At 37.5% G+C, this 24,593-nt stretch overlaps 1 protein-coding gene across 7 annotated transcripts in view; it reads right to left on the reverse strand.

The window, feature by feature from the left end:
• Positions 1-24,593, reverse strand: part of ZNF644 (zinc finger protein 644) — a 70,435-nt gene that overhangs the window by 20,849 nt on the left and 24,993 nt on the right. For 5 of the 7 annotated variants that reach the window (XM_027694491.1, XM_027694488.1, XM_027694482.1 and 2 more), the window contains exon 2: positions 7,711-7,766. In XM_027694491.1, coding sequence (XP_027550292.1) covers positions 7,711-7,766 — 56 coding nt within the window. Of the gene's footprint in view, positions 1-7,710; positions 7,767-17,940; positions 18,056-24,452; positions 24,540-24,593 lie in introns of those variants that run through there. The other 2 variants (XM_027694483.1, XM_027694484.1) reach the window with 2 other exon arrangements.

Below are 24,593 nucleotides of genomic sequence, written 5' to 3' on the forward strand. Positions count from 1 at the left end.
CACAGAACTTTTGCCAAAAGTGAAATGTTTAAGCACCATTGGGAAATGAAGGTTTGTACAGAGCAACAGAGGAACTAGTAGTGTATCAGCACAAACCAACCACATCTGGAGAAAAAAAAAAAAGGTGCAAACTATTTAGAGGACAGCTGCACAATATTTTTGCCTCTTCCATAGAGTAATGCACACATTTTACACCTCTAGAGCTTTGGGTGTTATCTAGCAATATGAATACCCAAAATCAATAAAATTGCAAGACTTTGATCATTAGACCTATTACTTGTTTTTCAGTTTATTTCTTCTTAAAAAGCTATCCTGGTCCACCCTTCAGAATCACAAAGCCTGACAACTAGAGGATGAGTCAGTGACTCACCTTGCTTTCCTCCCACTTCTATCCGTGTTTGCAAATCAAGTTGTTGAAAATACATTCTTTCTGCACAGCAGAAACAGTAACTGTAGACTGCCTTACTTACCTTTGAAACCTACAAATTCACCTGAACACTTCTGCGTTTTTTTAAACTTCTGCAGTGAAGAGACAGTTTGTTTAATATGCACGACACTGTGAACAGTACCCTCAACATCTACTTTACATACAGTACATAGTTATTAACCTAACTGCAACATGAGGAGTTCCACTGAAAACTAGTTCTCTTCAATACAATTCAGATCCACAGCAGTTCACATAAAGGCACAAACACTGGAAAACTCTCACAGCTAACTCGACTGCCATATTAAAAATTTTTAAAGCAGTAAGAAATATTACTAATACAATGCTTGTTTTATGCCTAAAGAAATACAAAGTTACTGCTACCCACTGTATAATCTTTTGTTATACTGTTGAAGAGTCACTGAGTTGTCGTATCTGAGGAAAAAGCTGACCAAAGAGAAACTCTGAATTATAGAGGAGCCACAGCAGAAAAGCAGCCCATCTTCTTGGTTGGGAACATCAAACCTGAACCACACTTTCTTTTAGAAAGTTAATTTTCCTGAAACTTAGTTCCTAATAAAATAACATCTTCAAAAGCTGTCAGAATGGTAAGTAAGTAAAAAATTTCACTAAAAATGTCAAAATTTCAGAAACTTAATTTCTAGGCTAAAATGTCTAAGAGTGATATGTTAACATGTGAAGAGGAACTCAACACAACTTTAGAATGACTATCTGACAATAAGAAATCACAGAAGAGAATACCATTACTGCCACCGACCATCTTACTCCTCTACTATTGATTTGCTTGGGAAAATAAACCAGTTTGTCACAATGGGGGGCATCATGCTAAAATTCAATACTGAAATCAATAAAAATAAATGACAATACAATTTAAGTGTCACAAGAATCAGACCTATCACTATAAAAATGTACTCTTCTAGTTTCAAGCACTCACGCAGCAGTTTAAGATGGTTTCATTGGTAGATGTTTTTCAAAATGAACTAGGTATTTCTAAAAGATGAGTAGCCAGAACAAAAAAATCCAAGATGTTGAATCTGGTAACTTAAGAACAGTCACACATTGTGTGGCAACTCCACAGGCTTCCATAACTCCCACCAGCACTCCCCAACCCTGTTCATGTTCCTGTAGCTCTCTAGTTTGGATTTTCAGTAGCGTGATCTAGTTTGACTTGTACTGCCATTAGTTTCTACTAAAGATGAGAACTACAATCAAATACTGAATTGTCCTAAATGCAGACATACATGGTAATAACTAATAGCATTCTAGTCAGAGACACAGAAGTATGAAAAATACAGAATGCTCTGTGAAATACATACTATTTCTCTCCAAAACCATTCCCTTACTTTTACATGCATAAATTCTCTTCCTTGATGCCATCTCACATGCTCACACATTTTTCCTCTCTAAAGAAACTAAATGTTTAAGAAAACACTTTTCATCTCTTTCATCACCATTACCTATGTTTTTCAGTGAAAAGTATTCTTAAGCTTCAAGTATGGTCCCAAAAATTGCTTTTATACATTATACAATTTTTAGACATTATACAACAGATAATTTTATTAACCACCAACATTAAAAAAAACCAGAAAGTTTTTTCTCATTACAGTCTGTAAATAAAAGTCCTGCTCCTAATCCTTGTTGCGAGACATCTTAACAGGCTGCCAAAAAATTAAGAGTTGTCATCAGTGGTACAAAGTGTAGTTAGCCAGGAACTAAAGCAGCACCCTGGGGTCAGTACGAAGTCCCACACACTGTTCAACATCTTCATTAATGAACTGGGTGATGGGACAGAAGGTACCCTCAAGCAAGGTTGCTGAGAACACAAGACAGAACCATGGCTGATACACCAGCAGGTTGTGCTGCCATTGAGGTGGACCTCAATAGGCTGGACAACAGGGTTGGACAAGATTGCTGCAGGTCCCTTCTAAACTCAACTATTCTGTGATTCTGTTTTAGTACACTCTGCCACACGATATCCCAATTCTTGCTTACTTTAGTCCTCTTTAAGGTGCTCCATGTGCTCACACTATCCACAATTTTCCAATTTCAAAATATCATCTGTATAGGCATAAGAGTATTTTAATTTAAAAAAGTTTCCAACCACTAACTTTGAATTTATCATTCCGACAGTTTAAAAAAATTACACAAAAATTATTAGGTGTACAGAAAAAGTGCATTCTCTCTATGCCAAGTTATGTAGAATATACTGACAGCAAAACTATAATTTGATGCCCATCTCCCTTCTAACTCTCTTCCAGTGATCATGTTTTATAGAGTTCTTTCAATAAATAAAATCATATTACCACCAAGGTAGTATTGTCACCCTCAAATTTATCAACCCAGTTTTTAAGTCCCACCACATTTTTTATTTGTATTTCTACAATTTTAGACTTTACAGGATGAATCCCTCTTCTACGTCACCGTATTCTTAGATGCCTTCCGGATGTGTCACATCTCAGAGGGGCCTAAGGACACCTGGCTTCTCAGTGTCAGCTCTTCGTACAGTAAAATATTTCCTCCTCAGTAAAAACATTTCCTCCTCATAGAACCCACCGTCACTAGCAAAACTCTGTCATATCTCCAGTCCTAGTAAGTGAGACATTACACAAGAGACCACGTTTAGGAAAGTATCTGCACTCTTCCACACTTAGTCCTTACATGGGGTATAATACTCATATTAGAGACCTGCTGACCATTGCAGAAGATTTTGGCTTGCAAAGAAGAGAAAATAGTTTCAACGTGCAGTCATATACCGTCAAATTACTGTGCTATACATTGGAATTATGCTTTTCTTTGCAGCAAAGCCAGTTTAAATAACTGCTGCCTTCCTCCACTCCCTCAGGTTCCTTCCTCCACACTTTATCAACCATTTCATTATTCAGTTTAAAAGGCTGGGACCCAAACACTGCTGAATCGGCACAACCGAGAGGCAGCAACTATGAGTAAGGGCACAGACTTTTACCAGCTTTGTTGACAGAAAAATCTACTGGGGAATATTTTCCTAAAATTTATATGAATAAATAAAAAAGTAAAAATGCAGAGAATATTTCAGAAGGCAAAAAAGTAGCTTTGGCAGTCCTCCATTTAACGTTGCAGAATGCAATATTATAAAGAATACTACCATAAAGCAAATTTTATGCTCTAAAATTACTTGAACTAAACTACTCAATCGAAGCAAGATCCTAGAAGTAAATGCTAAAATAATTCAACTGGGGAACATTAAATACATCTTCTGAGAATACTATTAACACAACCAATACTTTTAAATTACATATTAGACACGATAGCTAGATTTTCCATAGAGACATACAAATGCAAATCCTTCCAGTAGGCTAAATAAAAAGTATTTTTTTTTTCTAAAACACAGAACTAACTTCTAGAAATTTTAAAACTAATCTGCTCCCCCTTAACCTATAGTTTTACAGAATCAGTCACCTTATCTGCTCAGAAACAAGTCCTTTTGAAGCCAGGTACTGCCACCAAGTGGCAGTGAAATTCTGTATGCAAATCTCATTATTCCCCACATGTAGAGCATACAGAACTGGCAGCTGTCAAATGTGAGCAATGCTGTGCTAACATAAAGACATTTAAAATTAATCAAAGCAGAACTCACAGATTTTTCATATCCAAATCTAAAACTGATTTTCAATTTAAAACAAAGGTTTTTCCTACAATTCAGTCTTTTTGTTCAGATACCTTTTGTGAGCAGTTGGGTAAAAAACCCTTTCTTCCAATACAAATCAAATGGATATCAATAAACTGACTAATTATTAGTGTTTAGGTTTTCTACATAACTCTATGCAAATCCCCAGTGATTACAACTACATGGCCAAAGAGGTCTTACTTCCACCATAACCTCAAATTTCAGGAAAAAGTGAATTCAGTAACTGACGCAAAAGACCTCTTAAGATATAAACATGCAGCTTGTTATCTGGATAAGCTACTCAATCTGTTTTTGTTAGGAGGTAAAGATCTCAACCAGACTGGGAAGGATTTTTAGAAGTCAGGTATATTTGACTATTTTTACAGGAATATTTCTCAAGTTAATTAAACTATATTGTTAGTTACCTGCATGAACTACTTGTGAAGCGCCAATCCAGCAGATCACAGATGAAAACTTGCGTGACAAAAACATGATGCTGTAAATGGATTTACAGTGCAACTTTCTTAAAGGCAACATTAAGAACAATTTTATTGGGACAGATCTTTGAACAAAACACGTCTTTCAACTTTGGAACAATTCTGACCTTATTTCTGGCTATATTAAATAAAAGTTTTCATTCCTTTTATCCAGCATGACTTGAAACATATACAGCAGTTTCTCATCTTTGCTTTTTTGGCTGATAACCACTTGCTGTACCAATTTTAATGTTATCACAAATTTTAAGACTATCTCCCGCTCATGAAGAAAGATTTTTTTTTAATTCCTAAAGCATGCTGTTTTTCCCAATTATAAAAAGACTACCTGAGACACACTCTGCTTTTGCTAATTTAATTTAGAACCTTGGAGTAACGAATTACATTAGTGATACTCATTCATCTTTGCCAGCAAACTGACTCTCATCATCCTCTATGTTCTTTCAGTGATCAAGGATTAAAAAGCTAGTAAGATTCTAAGCAGCAGTACCAGGTAAGGCAAAAAGAACCATCTTGTACCTCTGCAGATTAAGAACAAAAAATTCTGCTGACTTGGAGAAAGTTATAATGCTTGCTGATGAACATATGAAATCAGAGTTTTTAAAAGACCCAAACCTATATAACATACTGTACACGACCAGAAAAACACAAGTGAGAAGAAATGCTTGGGTCACCCCACTAATAATTGAGGTTTGTTTCTTTAATTTTTTAATAAAAAAAATAAAACCACCACAAAACACCAGAAGTGATTTAACGGCAGAAAGCTCAACTTCATGTTACCTAGATAATATGAACAATATTAAAATTATACGAGATTCCTGTCTGAACCAAAGAAACACAAATCCCACATACTAAAATCTATCCTGTGCAGAATGGTGTATATAACCTATAATTAAAATGCTTAAAATATGACCTCATTTGACACACTATTACAGGGAAATTCAGCACAAGCATCTACCTTGTGCTACCTTTTCTGTTACACAGAAGTGTGTCCCATTGTACTGTTAACACATTGAGACCAAGCTTATTTTTTTCTCACTTCCCCCCTTATTTAACACAAACAGGTCCTCCTGTGGAGCTCAGAAGATGCAGTATGTTAATCAGAAAATTTAAGAAAAAATACTACAGCTATCCCAATAAGATACATTAACTGCTTGTAAAACGTATCTTGTATCTGTGTGTTTCTATCTAGCAACAGATTTCTTTATTTCCAAAAGTCAGGACGTGATACCTTTTATATTTGCCTTAGGAAAGTGTAATATTTTCATTGATTAACTGACTATTCGGTTGTCATTTTTACAGAACTGTCAGAACCTCAAGATCTCCTCTAAGCAATAACAATACTGATCTAACATCATTACACTGTTTCTATGTATTCTTTTACACATTTTTTCTGTCCTCTTGTTATGTATGCAAGAGTATAGGCTTTCTCCTCAGAGATCAGCTTTCTTCTACTATACATAGCTAAACACCATTAAGTCGAAAGGTCTTTGGAGTTTCATTCAGAACACCTCATGCTTCAAGAACACACTCAGTTATTTATATATTAGACTTTTCAACTAATTTTCTGTATTTAAACCAGTTATTAGACAACAAAATTAAGAAGAGACAGAACATAAACTTTAAGCTTCAAGTACTGAAAGCATGCATTAGAAGGCACAGGTAATAGTTTGAATCTTACTATCAGTTCAAGTCCCCTCGTAGTCACGACTCTTACTTTACACTCATCCTCAGATAAAGTATCTCCTTTTGCAGTGTTATATTTATTCCTTTTCCCAAAGCAGCACATTCTAGAAACCAGCAAAGTCAGGCTAAGGCAGTAAGCTCTAAGCATAAGTATATGCAGCAGAGCTTATTTTTAGTTGTTCATAGTTCAGAAGACAATTCATAATCCAAGTCTTGAATCAGTTATACATTATACAAAGGATCAATACTCAGAGTTATTTTAAATTCCCCACAAAGCATTCTGCTATAATCAGTATTTTAAAGTTGACAGCAAAAGCTCTAAAGAAGTCTTAGCAGAACAGAAGATACAAACGAAGCAGCTCCTATTTCAAAATATACATACTAAAATTTTAAAGCAATATCAAGTTTACATATTAACTGGAGATTAGAAATGAGGAACAAGCTCATTTAAGCAAATGGGATCTCCCTCTCACATTTTCAAAATATCAGATCACTGCAACTAGGTACATTCTGAGATGGCATATTAGTCAAACAGCAAGCAGAAAACTTAAGAAGCCAGTTTTTGTTTGTTACGGAAGCTTCTGTACCCGAGTCCATCATGCCCTGTCTCCCAAGCAGAGTAATCTACTGAACAGTGGAGCCTTACCTAAAGATACTCTTGAAAGACTCAAAACAAATTAAAGCAAATTTCTCTTTGTTAAATGTTTCACATAATCATATGGTAAAGATATTAATTTAAATATCTTTATTTAATACAGTTCAAATTATTCCTGAAGTAGAGTATCAAGTAAATCGAAAAGAAAAATTTGGGCTTATCTAAACTCTTTTTCTCAAAATAACAGAGGAGGGGTGTGGGGCAAAGGAGGAGAAATGCCAAAGTTACAGAAAATTTCTTCTAGATGGACACTTTGCAATTGCAAATGGACACTTCAGTTCTACTCCCAAATGGGTTCCTAAAGACAGAAAGGGGGAAAAAAATTCCAACAGAATTTCATTATTAAAAATTTGAAATGCTATTCTGACAGCTGGTCAAATTTCCCACAGAGTTATTTATTAATACAGTAAGTTCAAGTTTAACATGCTGCCTTGACAATGCAAAGTACATTTTCAATATTTTGCAACCAGGTGGATAATATGTAGAGAATGAAATTAATTTAAAGTACTCATAATTTTGGCTCTCAACAGCTAGCAAAACACCTTGATAGCTTTTTGACTATAATAACTTACAGAAGAAAAGCGTAATTATCATAATAATAATAAATAATAAGGGGGGATCTTTTGTTCCTATTTTAGTCTTGTAGAAGTAACACTATATTCATAAATTACAGCAATCAAGATACAAATTTCACGAGAATTTTCACTGACCATTTTCTGCATGTTCAACAGTATATGCTAATGGCATTTGGGGGGGAAAAAAAGGTCAACAAAAAACTTCTACTCACCTTTGCTTGTTTGATTTACATTATGCTGTAAGATCCACTTCCACAATAAAACAAACCTGCAAAATAAAAGAAGAACTTACTGTACAGCTGTCATTTTCTGCTTGTGTCCTAGATTATCAGACAAGACAGGCAAAGCAGAGAGACAAGAAATCCACGGCCACAAAAGTATTCCATCATTTTTGTCTCAGGGTAAAAATAACAAAATTCCAGTGGTCTTCTCTGAAATACATGTGTAATTTGCAAGTAACATAGATATTGGCATTTTAATTAAAAAATCCACTAAGAAATCATGGGTCAAACAAGCAGAAAAAAGTTGCATGGCAAGAAAACCTCTGCTGCATTTTCTGCTGCTGCCTTCCAAGTCAGCTATCTTAAGCTCCCTGAATGAGGAACAATGCACAGAAAGGAAATGGATACAAATGGAAGTTTTTTTAAAAGTCTTTTTGCAAAAATGATCAACATATCTAAGATTAAGTGTTGAAGGGCTTTAAGCCTGGGCCTTGCCAATTCCTCACCTTTTCTAGGGCAGAGTTGTGTCATTATTCTAAGGCTAGTTTGCCCATTTTAAAATCATAACTTGTTGGCCTTCATGAATGTTGATTAATGTCAGATGAAATAAATACTCTATTTTACTCATGGATCTTTCGAACTATACAAGGAAATTTTTCACTTCCTATTTGGAGATACCAGACTATATAACATTTGGAAGAGACTCTGAAAGTCACTGAAGCTGCACAAAAACAAGAATGGATTTGGCTATGGTATCTCTACAGAACTGGATCTACTTCTAATGAAGACACAACAACTAGCATAAATCTTTACAGAAAGGGTTGGTTATTCATATCGAGACCAAACTAATGTTTAGTCATCATCAAAATTAAATCCGAATGAGATACCTGTCCTCGCACACTGGCTAGGATTCCTTCTCTCATTTTGTTCACACGCAGCTTATTGATTCTGAGTTCCCCAGTCAGACTGCAACTGTCTCAAAGCCACTTGCCTAAATTACAAACATAGAGTAAGGGAGGATAGACCTTTCAAGTAAGTCTGGTTGGGCAATAAAAAGCAACAGAGGATAAGTATTTGAGCTCCTTTCCCTAGTTCCAGGATCATTTCCTTAGTATCACATTAAACTTCATGCAGCCTTAAGCAAGAATGTTATTCAATGTATATGTGCTCATTTCTCAAATAAGATTTATTACAGAAAAAAACCCCAATTCTTTAGTTGGGTTTTAGAGTCATATTCGTTCATCTAGAGAAGCAAAAGTGTTATTTTCAAACAGCCGTGGAGCTCTTCTGTTAGTTACAGAAGGTAAATGTAAAGCTACAATTAAAAATGCCCACAAAATAAAAGCCTTTATGTATGAAGAGCCAAAACACCATTCAAAAAATAGGAAAGAAGGTCTCTGCAGGCTTTACATTATCAAACATGACGATCAGCACTAAACCAGACATCTCAGTAAACCTGCGCACTTTGGCAGGGCAGTGACAAATCCCAGCCTAACACTTCTCTCACTGAAGAACTACACCAATGACTCTGCCCCTGTGCAAAATGTCTTCAACATACACATCTTCTAAATACTGCAATTAACTAAACACTACCAATAACTCAGAATTAACTCCCCTTTTCAATCCCTCTGGTGTTCAAAGCTCCACCCAATGCATGATAGTATACTTGCAGTACTACAGTCATGTAAACATCTTCCTGAAGGTAATGCAATGCACGAGACACCAGATTTTAGGCCAAACTACTGATAGCATTTAGATTGTTTAAAGCTACCTGACCTATTGTGCTTAACCAGCACTCACCTCTCAAAGGTCCGTCTGCTGTCAAAGAAGATTCCTCTCACTCCAATACAAACAATCAAACTCTAACACCTACTATTCATTTCAAGGGTGATGACATTTGAAATAACTCAGCACCTGACATTCTTTACCACCAGATTCAAGACAGGTAGTTCTCCAAAAACTCCTTAGGGAAAGGCAAAGATTTCAACATCACAAATGCTTTGGCTCAAATCTTCCTGTCTTAATTCTCATTATCAGGAAAAGAAGTGAGAATGAAAGTCACTCTGCCTCACCAGGTAATAGACAGCATCAAAAGGGATGCAGAATTGGGTAAGAAATGTATTTACAGAACATTCACCTCACTATTCAAAGAGTGAAAGGGCACAAGCATGGCTGTAAAATGGTCAGGCTTCTGATCAGCAATAAGCAGCTGCCTGTTCTGATAAGGGCAGAAAACAGGAAGCGGAAGAAAACTGCAATGGTGGAGATGGGCACAATCTCAAGTGCACCCCCAACGATACTAAAAAAAAAAGACAGACTGAAAGCTCTTCTTGCTTTAATGAAGTATCTCCTATTAACCTGCCCCCTCTCTGGGAAAAAACGCTAGAGAAACACTAGAATGCAAAGGTGTACAGTGACTAAATAAAATTTGCTGCAATCTTGACAAGAGTCTGGATCCCTTTATCTACTATCTAGGCCTTATTTCCTAACAGATCTGCAATAACTGACATTTCTACATCTATGTGGGAGAAGACACTTAACCATCCTTAATTATCACCTTCTCCTGGAACAGTTGCAGCCAGGAACATAATTCATAGAAAAGTTTTTTACGTCGTTTGTTTGAAGTTTTTGTTGCTGTTGTTGTGTATGTGTGTGGGGTTGTTGTTGTTTGTTTGTTTCTTATTTTGTTGTATTTGGGGTTTTTTTTAAGAGAGACATAATGTAATATAAAACTAGTTTTTGCCCCTATAGCTGATTATGCTTGTGTAGGAAGGTCAAAAGAGGAAGAGATAAAGGCTAGAAGACTATACTATACAAACTACTTTTGTTGGTATAAACTGTGGCTAACCAGTCCATTCCACCAGCTTGACACAAAAACACAGCAAAAGGCTTGCAACTGTAGTCTTGAACTAGAGACTTAAAAAATTTGATTAGTTAGTCGAGAGTGGCATGTATATTTATCAGGATATGGCCATCCCACCATTAAAATCTGCTAAATTCAAAAGAGGAGGGTGGGGTGCAGAAGAAATTTCATTCTAATACCTGATGCAGCTCTGGAAAACATCTACAATATTACAGAAATCCAATAATCCTAAATATCAGTGTGGGAAAAATCAGCCAGCAGAAAGCAGAGATTACGCTAAGAAAAGTCTATTACAAGAAACCCAGACAAAGTTCCAGCCAAAACTGTACACACAAGTATCAGGGATAAAGTAATTTGAGAAGAGAACTGAAAAAACAAAAACTTAGCTGATAAGAGTCTCCTACATCAGTTAATACAGCCAAAAAGCTCTTTAAAGACAAGCGTATACCATCGTCTTCCTAACTAGTCAGCAATGACCTTGTCTGTACAGAACGTAGTTTCCTGCTTTCTGTTTGCAGAAGGAGCTTTGATTGTCTTTGATTCCTATTTAAAAAGTATAAAAATAACTTACTCTACATTCAGTATCCACAAATATCTAGAACTAACATTCAGTGTACATCAAATAATCACTTGAATTTAAACATGAGGTTTTCTAAAATCACAAAATTAATTCCCTTTGAGAATTTGTAAAACCTCTCAATCTATGCTATTCCAACTGTAGTTTAACCAACTGAATCATAAATGCCACCATCAAATTTACTAAAATTAAATTTTTAAAGGAAAAATAATAATAATTACTCTTCTTACAACAGTTAATGAAAAGCAATATTTAAGAGCAGGTACTCTACTGAAGCCTGAATTATCCAGAAGTCAAATTAAGCAAAAGCTTAACACTTTGCAATGTGAAGAGACAAAATTTAAGTCTTTTTACTGGAGATGCTTCTGACTTCAAAGAATCTGCAGTAACTGAACAAAAGCAAGCAAGCAAGGGACTGCAAGAGAGAAGATTGCCTCCTGCATTTTGAATCTCCTGCCAGATTTTGAGAATTATCTGAAAAACAGTTCAAAGAAGTTACAGTTCTTCTTTGTCTGTTCATCACAGTAAAAGCCACACGCACAGTTCCCAAAGCTGTGGTAGGGCTTTCACGTGGAAGTGCTGAAATCTCTCATTTTTCTACTCGTAGAAAGTTTTGCTTTTTGACAACAACTCGTATGGGACGGTGAAGCACTTCAAGGAAACGTGTGACAGCATAGGAAATGAACACAACTCATCATACCTCAGACTGGGAAGCTGTTTCAGTCCAAACAAAATTACAAGTAGTTGAATGCAACATTAATAGGAGTATCACAGTAGGGAAAAAAGTAGTGAGAGTGAGCAGCCTGAATGGAAAAAAAGAACCTGTGTTTATAGCATCAATTAGGTCAAACAACAAGATTTAATCATTATTTCAAAAATCTGCATTACATAAAAAAAAAATTGAAAATACATCAGAGGGAAAAGTGTTCCAGGTAGACAGGGGTTTGGACTAACAAAATATATTGGTTGAAAAGGTTACTTTTCCACTCTGTTACTGAACAGATCAGAAGCAAACATTTAAAGATGTACACAACAGGCACACAATAAAGATGCAAAGATGTCTACAGAGAAGCAAGGGGAAACAAAATAATTTAAGAGCTGCTTACTTTGAGTGTAAATTATACAGTAAGCAAATATGTAACAATCAACATACAAAAAAAGCATAAGAGTACTAAACTGAAGCATCAGTTTAAAGATGGAAATTCTGAAAACATTTAGAATTTCAAGGCCTCAAGAGAAAATACTAATATGTTGTTTCTAAAGGTTACTTATCAATGCAGTTTCTCCCCTCAGCTAAGATTAGGTGTAACATTCTAAGCATCATTGATATTTAATAAATAAGTTTACAGTCCATCAATATCCAACTAAATTGAACAGCATTCTTCAAAATGAGATTTACCATAAGCGATAAGCTGTTGAAAAATTATTCACCTTCTTTATTATTTCTCTACCTCTTTGAGCTACACATCAACATACCACTCACATAATAACCACTGTAATTTTCAGTCACCCTTCAGCCTATTTATCTTGACCACACAAACTAGCTGTTTGCTGCACTTATATACCATAAATATAACAGCTTTTCTCAAATAGGGAAAGCTTAAAGCACAAAATGACATCATCTCCAAACTACTAATGGCACTGTACATATCCTTGGCATCATCCTTGACACTGAACACTTTCATTATGCTGTCAGCAAAATCTCATCAATACATTATCTGTGCAGCAACTGCCTCTACCCTTCAGTTACAGAATCACTCTCTGCTCCAGTCTGCATTTTAGACATATATATATGTATGTGTGTATATATATTCCTTCACCATATCATATAAGTTTTGCATAAAGCACCTCAAAATACAATGACATACCCTCTAACTATAAGCACTGCACAAAAGCACTCCAGAAAACAGTCAGTTACATGTAATCTTGCCTACCTCACAATAAAATTGATTATGGTTCCTCCAAGTTTGTATACCCTGCTTCTCAGCTGAAAGTAATTAACTGGAAATCCAAAACAGGAAAGCTCCATCACTTTGCACATCACAATGCTTTTCTAAAGAATCAACAGCCTTAATTAAAAAACATGCATCTTGTGTTTTAAAAAAAAAGTAAGCTTTAAGAAACATCTGAGGCAGCTCATTTTTAGAAAACAGTCTCTTATATTTCAAGGTTTGGTTTTAAAATACCAAACTACACAGTGGTGGACATTTATAGCGTCGTCCTCTCCTTTCTCCAAAACTACAGAATTTTAACAAAAACATGAAGCAGGTCAGCTAAGCATAAGAATAAGCAAAGTTTAAGCTAAGGTTGCGTACATCAAATTAGTGCATCCCCTTTTTGCGTACCACTAAGCAGCAACATTCTACAGTTCAAACATGTCTTTACATACTATGCATTTTTCTACAACTTCAAAGTTTTATCTTATGTGTATTTATCAGCTCCACCTCTACTGAATGAATCCAGTGCCTTTTCAGTTGGAAAGTCAGACAGAGAACTTCACTAAAACCTCCAAAAAGCCAAAAAAAAGTACAGAAAAATAAGATCTTCTTTAGGAATGGGACTTATTACACATTTGGGAATTTGATGAAAAGCAGACACAGTTTACTGTCAGTCCACACTTGCCACCAATCTGCCACTTGTAGAATTCTAACAGAGACAGAATTGCATCAATTAATCTTAACACATTCACTGAACTTGACATACCCCTTTCCTGATGTACTGCATTACACAACTCTGAAATTCCTCAATGTAATTGCACTATATTAACAGAAAACCTGCAAAAAGTTTACTACACAATGCATACACTTACACCCTTATGAAATAAAATAGTTTCCAAGTAGATTCCACTCTGTAGTCTGATCCTTACTTATAAACCTTCAAATAGGGTGTAGGTTGGGCATACTTATTTCACACTCAAAATATAGAAATATCTTAAAAAAAAAAAAAGCTTTGCTGCATGCAGACAAAACCATTAAGGGCTTAGTTTCAGAAAGCCAGAATTATGTTACCAGATTCCACCTATTTTGTGAAATAGTATCTCTAGATTGGTTTTTTCCCCCTGCAAGTTGTTTTGTAAGGACATTTATGTTTATTATTAAAATTCAAAACCATTAAGCAACTTTTTGGTGTAGAAAAAGCAGTAATGAGATTCTAAAATATATTTACTAGAGATTAGTTTCTCCAATAAAAAGACTGGCATTCTAGAACAAGAAGCCTGATGATATTCATTAATATATAAATGGATGAAAATATCTGTTTCCATTAAGGACACTTTAACTTAAAAGCAGTATCTCACACAACATTTCCAACAGTAGTTAAAGCAGCACATTAATAATCAAGCCATGTTGTTACTGTAGCAACAATGATTTCTGGTAGCCATTTTCTTTTCAGCTTTAACACTGTTCCAAAGCCAACAGCCCTTAGTGCAACCTGTGTATAAACCCAAAGGCAGCAAAGTGCTCAGCAGTTTCTCCGGCTACACGCTTCAGATACCTCCCTCCAGACCATCTTCAGCCCAACGTACTCACCTAACAGTATTCCCTAACGCTGGACTTGACACAATTTCAGTTTACACTAATGGAAATATAACAGTATGGCAGCTTGCTTTTCAGAAAAACCCAAACAACCAAACCCTACATTTAGGAGACCAGCCAGTCCGCAGGATACTTTCAGAGGAGAGAAGTGCTGCAGTTCATCATTTCAACCTGCAGGTGCTAAGAACCCAGCCTAATACAAGATCACCTGGCCACAGGCTCACAGCCTCAGTCATCACTGACAGCAGCCACTAAGAATCCCTTCCCAGATCACACATTACAAAATCAAAGCCAGTGCTGGAGCCAAAAGCAATTTCTTAGTAGACTGATGTATCTCTGAATTTTCTACATTTACAAAACTGTTTTAAGACCAACTAGCATACACATTCATTTTCAACTCCTCCTCTGCATTTCTGCAGTCTTAAAAATGACAACACTTGAAACACTTCTTTGACTTACGACTGCAATGTAGTTTTTAAAAAAGGTTGAGCCTAAAATCCTGCTGCTCAAAATTAGTGATAAATCACATTATTTTCTTCTTTCTTTAAAAAAAAAAAATCTCTTTTCTTGTATCAAGACAGTTTGAAAGAAAGCAGTGGTGAAAGAGCAGTAACAGAAAGTGAAATACGTAAATATTTGTAACAGCAACGGGAGGAAATAGTGAACTGCTATTAGCACATAAGTACCCCCGACAAAATAGGATCCTAAGTCCAAATTCAGTTCCTCACAAGTTTGTTCCAGTTGAAAGCGTAGCTATGCTGGGATCACGAGCTCTAATGCCTGCTGTTGTCGGTCTAGACAGCATTTCTGACATTTCCTGACCATGGCAGGAGAGGGAATCTCCTGTTCCTAGCCTCAGAGGAAGTGGATTTTCTGCATCTGTGAAAATGTAGAATCTAACAAAAATTTCCTAGAGATTTCATGCACTTTAGATTTTCCTAAGTATTCGTAAACCTTTGATCATATATAAGGGCTTACATTTAAAATGAAGGTAGGTTTATGCTGAACTCTGAATTGGTGTGGCAGATTTTATTTTGATATTCCTATGACAGTGCCTTCCAGCAGAGGACAGAGTAGACACTCTAGAGTATTAGTCTCTGTAAACATCACTGTTAACTCCCAAACAGCCTGCTTCCTTATCAGAGGAGTAAGCTTTTTCTTCAATGAATGTTCCAGTACAAAGAAAATAACCATACATAACAATCATTTAAAATATAAACTTCAGCACTGCCATTCTTCCAGCAATAGTTTTTCCGAAATAAGATATAAGTGTATTTTATACAACAGGATTTAGCTACTGTTTATCAAATTTGAAGTGAAGCTACAAAATACTTTACTTTCTAATTGGGTTGATATACAAGCTATAATCTTTATAATCTATGAAAGATCACTTTGGGGAGTCACATATCCTTAACCACTAACATAAAGCCTTTCCTTCATTTAGCAGGAGCCTGCTTTTTGGTGACAGAGGATTGGTTTTGGTGAAGAAGTTATAATATGCTGTCAACGCTATCACCTTAATAGTCACTGAATATGTAAAAATCCATCCCTCACTTTGCTGCTCAGTGTTCACTTTGGGTTTGGTGACACTAAGTTTCTAACATTGTCCATTGTCTACATAATAAGTAAAAACTATTTCCTACTTTAGATAAGCTGTAGTAATGCAACATAATTTAACCAATGGAGTTTTATTTTTACATCTTCACGCCAGATAGCATTAGGGTTTTTTCTGAATAGGAACAACACACGTCTTACCACCCAGGTTATACTACCAGGCCTGGGAAGCAAACTGGGGCAAATGCCTCCACATACCTCTTTGAAATGTAGTTTTTGATCACCAGTTACTGTTGTGAACAGTCAGCTGAACCAGTCACACATCACCAGCACCACAACCACAGAGCAGCTCTGATACAACATCCATTAGTAAGCTCCTATTCATGGTCCCTGTGTTCAAATGGACAGGGTCCACAGGTTTTATTACTAACACCATCACCACACAGGACTGTTTTCTGTAGTATAATTTCTAAGTGTTTTGTCAAGTTACTAAGCCTTTGCTCCAAAATTACTCTACAAAATTATTCTATCTATTCTATTCTAGATATTTTCAAGATCTACCCCAAGGTCTCTACTTAAGTTATGCAGTACCTTGAGGTCTACTTTCTAAACTGTTTAATAAATACCTATGGAGTTTCCATGCTAAACTGCAAGAAGGCATAGCAGTCCTACAAAGGCTTCACTTCAAGGTTAGGGCTCCCTTAAACTTTCTCTTTTCAGCCTTGAACCCTTCAAATGCTTGTGGACTTGGTTCCACTGTTCGCTTCCTTTTGCTTAGCTATCAATCGGGTAAAAGCTTTCAGTCTTTGATTCTTTTGTTATTTGAATTAGTTCTCCCAAACACATAAAAACAAATGGAAAAACTCAGTATTTCCAGCATGCCACATCAGTTATCCTCACCTGTGTCTATCCAGCCCACTGGTTGTCCTTAGACATCTCATCTGGTTGGGGCTAAAAAAACTGCAGATGCTTAGTTTGCCAGTTTTCCCGACCAAAACAGATTTCCCAACCAAACTTTCAGAAGTAGCTCAAGAAACAGAAGAGACAATACACATACTCTAAGCCTCTTTCATACATTTTACACTGGATTACCAGGATAGCACAAAAGAACTGGATCTGCATGGACTAAAGTTACATCAAATCAAGAATTTTTAACATAAATCCATGCTAGGCAAGTCATCATCATCTCTGTTCACCTCACTGGGATAAAAAATGGAAGGCAAATTCCTAAGTTGTTTTTAGCATCTAAAAGATATTTCTAAAAATGAATTACCACAGTACCTGTATGGTATTTTTAGAAATAGCGTGACATTTCAGTTATATAGGAACCTGAAAGGTTTCTCCCAAGTATCATTGCTATTTTTTGCTCTCTCTCTTGTGCAGAAATACATTCTGCCTTTTAGTGCTCACTACTGCTGATAAAACACTGAAAAGCAACAGCAGTCTTACAATTGTGGTAGAGAGAGATACCTGAAGAACCATTTTTTTCTAGACAAGCTGTTCCTCTTCCTCTCCAAGCCTCACATATGCCAGGAAAGAAACTGGACCTCTCTCATCCACCAGTACATTCAGTCACATGTATAGCAGTGAGAATCACAGTGAACTTCACCAACAAGTCTCACCACCTAGAAAGTCTGGGAACAAGGGCTTGGCATTAAGGGGAACATGGCACTGGATACTAGTGATGTACTTACCTTACTTCAAAGCACTAACAAAAGGAAAGGTCTGTGAGAATCCATGCTAAAGCAGCTCACCAGCAAGTCTACTACTTCTCATGACTTGTGTCACTACAGTCCAACACATTCAAGGCTTTATAAGGACACAGAAATAGACAATCACTATCCCAAAGCACTTCTATAAAAAAAACAAGTCAGTCAGACAAAACAAACCTTCAAAGGTTTTCCCAAAGCAAAGATGTAGAAAGAATATACAATAGACAGTACCTACTATCTTTGGTTTATGTACCAGACACGCAACCTTTCCACCTCAGTTTCTTTAGCATTTCAGTTCAGTTTGCATTCCAGACATGCAAGCTCTACTCCCTCCCATCTGTAACTGCTCCAAATCCTCCCGATTTTTTCATTGCAGCTTATCTAGGTTAATTTAACATCACATGTCCCCCCAACTTATTTGCCCCCTTTTGCCCCAGCAAAAAAACTGCCACAACATTAAAAATTTTTTTTAATAGGGATTATTAACTCCCTGATTAGGGAGTTCTGATATTTTATTCTCAACTTCCTACAAGATGAAAAACTGTTTTTAAAGTAACTTTCTAACATTTCTAATGTTCTAACATTCACTATAATTTGTACACAGTGCAGTTATTTTCATTAACTTCCACAGATTCTCAATTTTTAAGTTTTGTTCAAGAATAGAAAAGATTAGGTGATTTCAATTGATGCCAATATATATGTTAAAAAATAGGAAGTAGAGGAGGGCAGAGTACTCATTTTACTGTGGAAGAGAACTGGGAGAAGCCAGCTGCCCAACTGTCACTTCCCACTCCCTGTGACAGGACACACAATCAAGACTTTCTCACAGAAAACACACTCATAGCTACAGTATTAAAACAAAAAACCCCAGCACTTCTGTGTGAAGGAAAAAAGTTATTTATATTGGAACTTTGCAGGCAGAGCCTGTCCTCTCTTGAAAATATTGTTTCTAATACCAAGCCAACTTAATAGCAACAACAAAAATACAGCTGTCGGAAAAAAATACTCCCCTTCTCAGTCCTCCCCATCAATTATCACACAGAATCTAGTCTCTTTGGTGAAGGTTCCTAAGAACATTCACAAGAACACATGATTTCTTTGCAAATAAAATAAGCATAAATACAATAACCTGCAGCCCTACAACCACTGTTTTGATTGTTGGGAGCCTAATTTTAGGATACAAATTCTCTAAACTTCCAAACTCTTCTGACTGAAAAACATAAATTTGGAAAATTAAGTTAATATCAGAGACAGTTTCTGAAACTCTACAGCCACAAAACTGTTGTATATGCATACATCTGAAGATGAAAAGTATCAGCAACAAACATTACAAACATTAAGGGCTTTCCAAAAGTAGTCATCAAAAATTGTATCACATTGTGCTCCTAGGAGAGGCAAGTGGAAGCAGAAGGAAAAAACAGAAACATTCAGAGAACAGCCACTCCAGAAAAAAAGCAAGCTATCAGCCAGAACATTTGTTGAAAAGCAGCAAAACAAAAAAAAAACCAAATCAAACCAACAAAAACCCTAAACCATAAGCACCACCCATCATCACCCTGACTGCAGGCAGACAAGAAACACACACCTTCCACTTCCTACCAGCAGCAGCAAGGAGCAGCTTCAGAGCTGCCATGCCTTATGAGCAGACGTACGTAACAGTTTTCCAAAAGCAGTCCCCTGACCTCCTGTTGTATGCCTTCTCCGGAAAACCCATCCCTGTCCCTACCAAAGAGCCCCACTGGTAAAGTAGATGGCATAAAGCACAACTCAATGCTATGAACGTATGGAATTATTACTCCGTGAAAAGGCAGGCAGGACGGGTTCATTACTACATTCCAGTGATACATTTGTTAAGGAATTCCTTATGTCTTCTACTCAAACTAAAAATGGATGTGTCAGGTAAAATTTTGTAAATAAAGGTAAATTACACAAGAGATATACTTTGCTGTGGGAAGTATTTTCACAGGCAGGTGCTAAGAGTTGGTCCAGAAACAGGGAAGGTACAATGATCTCAGTTCATGTCTTCAGCTACAGTTGGACCAATCAGTAAGGTTCCTGTAATTCCTTCTATCCTGTTTCCCAAGATGCATCCTCTCCCCTGCTCCAGCTGCTTTGTGAAGAGTATAACATTATCGAGTGGTCACTTAAGGCAAGCAAAAAATACAATCATTCAAATACTCACAGAACAATGTCCTTTTATGAAAAAAAAAATCCGATTAAGTATGGTATTTAACTTGCAGTGTTCAGCATACTGAAAAGTTACTAAACACTAGCAATAGGCCTGAAATATTCCTAAGCCCAGCAACCTTTATTCTAATTTGAGCGTGAACCTGGAATAAGTTTCAAGAAATACTGAATTACTAAATAGCCCATCATCCTTAAACTAGTTAATTATTTGTAAGACTAAGCACTCAGTATCAATCAATAAATGTCAACTAGAGAATTTGATTTCCAGAATCTGGATTTAGAATGAATCCTCAGTTCCCATACCAAGAGTATTAAAATTACTTCTATTGAAGAGTTCTCTGCATCACCAAGTTTGCTTGGAAGTATCAAGTCAGTTAATATTTAGTGTAGGCAAAACATCAATACTCACTGTTAAGCCACTGTCTTCCCCCCTTTAACCTCACTGGCAATATAAGGACATTGCTGCAACATTTTATCAACAGCTGCTGTGTACAGTTGAAGTGTGACAGAAATGCACCACAACTGCATACTTTTTTTTTTGTTATTTTATTTCCTGAAATTTAAAAAATTTTGCTCTCCTACAAAGAGGCAACACCACTTACGAGTAAATACTATGAATTTTGGGCAAACTTTGTACTAAGACAAAACACTCATTACATGACACTGTGTTGCACACTAGGTAAGTAACATGACTGATCACCTGACTATCATGTTTTTAATTTTTTTTCAAAAGAACCACACATTAGAAGTTTAGGCAAACTCATTACATGGTCTTTCATGATGGAGAACTGTGATTTGGGCACCAAATTACATCTCACAAGATTACTGCACTGGAGAGGTGCAGTGTATTTTTGTCTGTTTTTATGTAACAGGGGATGTCCAAGTGACCGTTTCATGTCTTTTCTACAGTTGTGTGAACAACATGGGCATGACTTTCCTACCATTGCTGCTTGTGTGAAAGGCTCCTATTACCCGAGCTAAGGGACACAAGGTATACAGGTGTGAAAGTGTATGTGAGCGTTTTGTTTGGTCTTTGGTTTTTTTTGTTAATTAAGCATAAAAAGGGTATTTTTTTCATAATACTACAAACTACAGGAAATCCTTTAACTCAGACAGTCCAATAGTATCTTTATGTATATCAGCCAGAATGACCAACATTCACAATTTCCTCACGTAACTTAACCTTTTTATGCAGTACCAATATGAGGGTTGCATCTACATTGAAAAAAAAAAAAGAAAAAATGTTAATTATCAAAAATCAGCTTATAGATTTAGTTTACAGGCAGAGTGCTCAAGAAGACCAATTAACTTATTTTTAAAGAAGACAAACTTGTTTTGTTTTACCAGGGATTCCTTTACACTCTGAAGTTGGGTGGACGCTATTTTCGTCTGAAGGAATCAGGTTTTGGAGGTTATGCCAAGTTAACCCAGTCCCAAATCAATTAAGTGAGTGCAACATTGTTTAATTTTATTATTTTCTTCCTAATCTCTGGATACCTAATACAAAGTGCTCTGCAATCCAGAGAACAGAGGAAACTAATTCAATTTGGCTTAAAGTAACTAACAAGTTACTTAAGGTAGCTCTCTAACAGCCACACTTGAACTTTGCTGAAGACAAAAAGGTACTTGAAAATGTAAAAATATGAGAAAAGTGAGTTATTGACATAGTGAATCAGTGACTGTTCAAAGACATTTAATTCAAACCAACCTCAGGTGAAGTTGCAGAGAAGTGACACAACTATCCAGTATTTTTTCCAATTTTAAGCTCTGAGCTCTTTTGCAAGCTGTTTAAAAGTCTGAAAGTATTTGAAACTAATAACTGTGTGTGTGAGCATGTGTGTTTTATTACTACAGAGAATTTTATTCCTTTTTCAGTTCCATTTTCTCCACAAGCAACTTAAAAAGGCTCAAACTAAAAAGTATACATGCTAATAGGTTGTGCTAATACTTGCAAGTATAAGCACAAACTGTTGCTCAATAAATTCCACTAAAACCCTTGACTTTGGTATCCATACAACATTCAGTTATTTTGAAGTGGAAGGCATTGCCATTCTTGTTTAATATCCTGTTTATTCAGTTGCTGATTCTCCTACTTCAATCAATCATTTCTGTACTAAATAACTCCACAAAGATGCTCTAAGTGGTCAGTGCCTTTATCTCCTACTAGCCAGGTCACTTGTTGAGATTTCAATTCTCTTTTAGCATTCATTTAATAACTTCCATATTTTCCTAGGTGTATTCCTCCTAGTGTTATTCAGTATAAATCAGATGCTGGACATCATGAAACTTAAAAAAAAAAAGTCAGAGTAGTACATTTTTGCTTTTTTTTTTTTTAAACAGTGATATTTGCCCAGGTCTTTTACTAATTTAAAAAATATCACAAATAATAAAAAAATAAGAAAATAATATATGTATAAAAAGAAAAGTCAAGTCACTTTGGTGACAACTTTTTTTTCCTCTACAAAATTCCTGTGTCTTGGGTAATTTTTATTACAAAAATTCTCTTGGAATGAATACTCTAGTAGTAGAAAGAAACTATTTTAATACCATATTTTGAAGACAATTGATTTCAATTCTCCCTGTTAATTCTTGTATAACTCTGCACCACATCCCTCTGCAGTTACATTAGACAGGTTTGCAACATCAGCTCTGATTATAAGTCTGTTAATAGGATTGTCACAATGCACTGCTCTTTCATGCACTCTACTTAAAGTCCTCTCCAATAAGAAAACTGCTGCATTTTCTCTGCACCTAAGTGACCCACTAAAAGCTTCCCCAGATCTATTTTGCATTGTCTAATCAGTCCATTTATTCTGCCCTCAAATCACCTGACTTGCACAAGTCAGGTAGTAAAGAATTTTACGCAGAAGAATCACATTAAGTTACAAAGACTCTGAAGCACTTCACCCTCCACTGTGAAGAATCTTCTCTTTAAAATTTGTTTTATAATTTGAATCAAAAATTATTTAGAAATTTATATTAAAAAATAACATATTGCATAAATTTTTCAGTAAAATGTAAAATGTACAGTTCCATAGAAGAATTCCAGAAATGCTTATCAGCCTCTTATTTGTCCCATGTGTTAATTCATTAATCTATACAACATGAAATGGCTTCTTACCCTAAAATCTGGTGCACATTCATTCCCCATATGTGTTTGAAAGCAAAGTTCCATGACACAATCTTCATAATTAAATTACATGCTAGAAAGGGGAGGCAGGAATCAGAGTATCACTGCAAAAGAGGTTTTGCTTAAAGGGTCAGAGTTGTACGACACTGATGGAAACCTATTTTGACACACAATGCTTGCTTTTCATTACCACTGTAATGTGTCAGTTTACAGACCAAACTACCACAACAGAAGTATTTCCAAGAGACTGAAGGTTACACACAACCTATAAGAAGAAAAAAAACTTTCTGCATTTCATATAACTTATATTTGTCAAGATGGTGTTCACCACTGAAAACTGATGGAACACAAACTTAGTCAGAGAAACCGCCAAATCCTGAAGCAGCTCGGAGCCCGAAGACACGATTTCGATACCTGATCTACTAACTTTTCCTTTGCTGATGTAAACCACTTCTGCTCCGGGAGCCCCGCCACTGCTCCCGGTCCGAGGGCACACCGCCCAGCGCCCCTCGCCAGCCCTTTGTACCGACACCGTGCGGTTCGGAGCCGCTCCGCTTCACGACAGGCAGGAAGGGACCGCAGGGCAGGAGAGGAGCGCGCATTCCCGCTGTCCCAGGACGGGAGCACACGACCCTTCCCGGGCCGACCAGCACGGGCGAGCAGCGCTGTGGGACCCGCACCCCGGGCCGAACGGCGGCGGGGCGGGGGAGGCGGAGCGCGGGTGGCCCGCGGGACCCGCCGGGCGGGTGGCGGGAGAGGACGGGCCCTGCGGGACCTCGCGGGGTGACCTCGGATACCCCAGCCCGTGGGGCATTACCTGGCTGCCCCAGCCCCGGGCGGCGCTGCCAGGCCCCGGGCCCCGAGCGGCGGCTCCGGGCTGCCCGGCTCCTCCGCGCCCGGCAATGGCGGCGGCCCCGCTCCCCCTCCCCGCTCCGCGCTCACTGGCTGCGCCGCTTCATGTGACCGCACAGAACCCTCCTCGGCACAGCCCTTTGTGTCCCGCCCGGCCGGGGCACCGGGGACGCCGCTCGCCGGCCCGGGGAGGGGGCGAGAGGCGCTGCCGGGGCCGGAGGGAGGGACGCGGCGGGCCGGGAGGGGAGGGCCGGGCAGTGCAGCGCCTCCCGCGCCCGCCCGAGCTCCGCCGCGCCGCCGCCGCCGCCCCGGCCCGGCTACTTACCGCGGCGGGCGGCTGCGGCCGAGCCGCGATGCCGCACCAGGTCGGAGGCGGCCGCCATGTTCCCGATGCGGCAGGATGGGGCAGAGCCGCCCGCTCCGCCGCCCGCCGCTAGGGCGGCCCGGCCTGCCCGGCCCGACGCGG

The sequence above is a fragment of the Neopelma chrysocephalum genome, unplaced genomic scaffold (genome assembly GCF_003984885.1).
Source record: "Neopelma chrysocephalum unplaced genomic scaffold, ASM398488v2 Primary Assembly neopelma1_97, whole genome shotgun sequence".
NCBI classification, from domain to species: domain Eukaryota; kingdom Metazoa; phylum Chordata; class Aves; order Passeriformes; family Pipridae; genus Neopelma; species Neopelma chrysocephalum.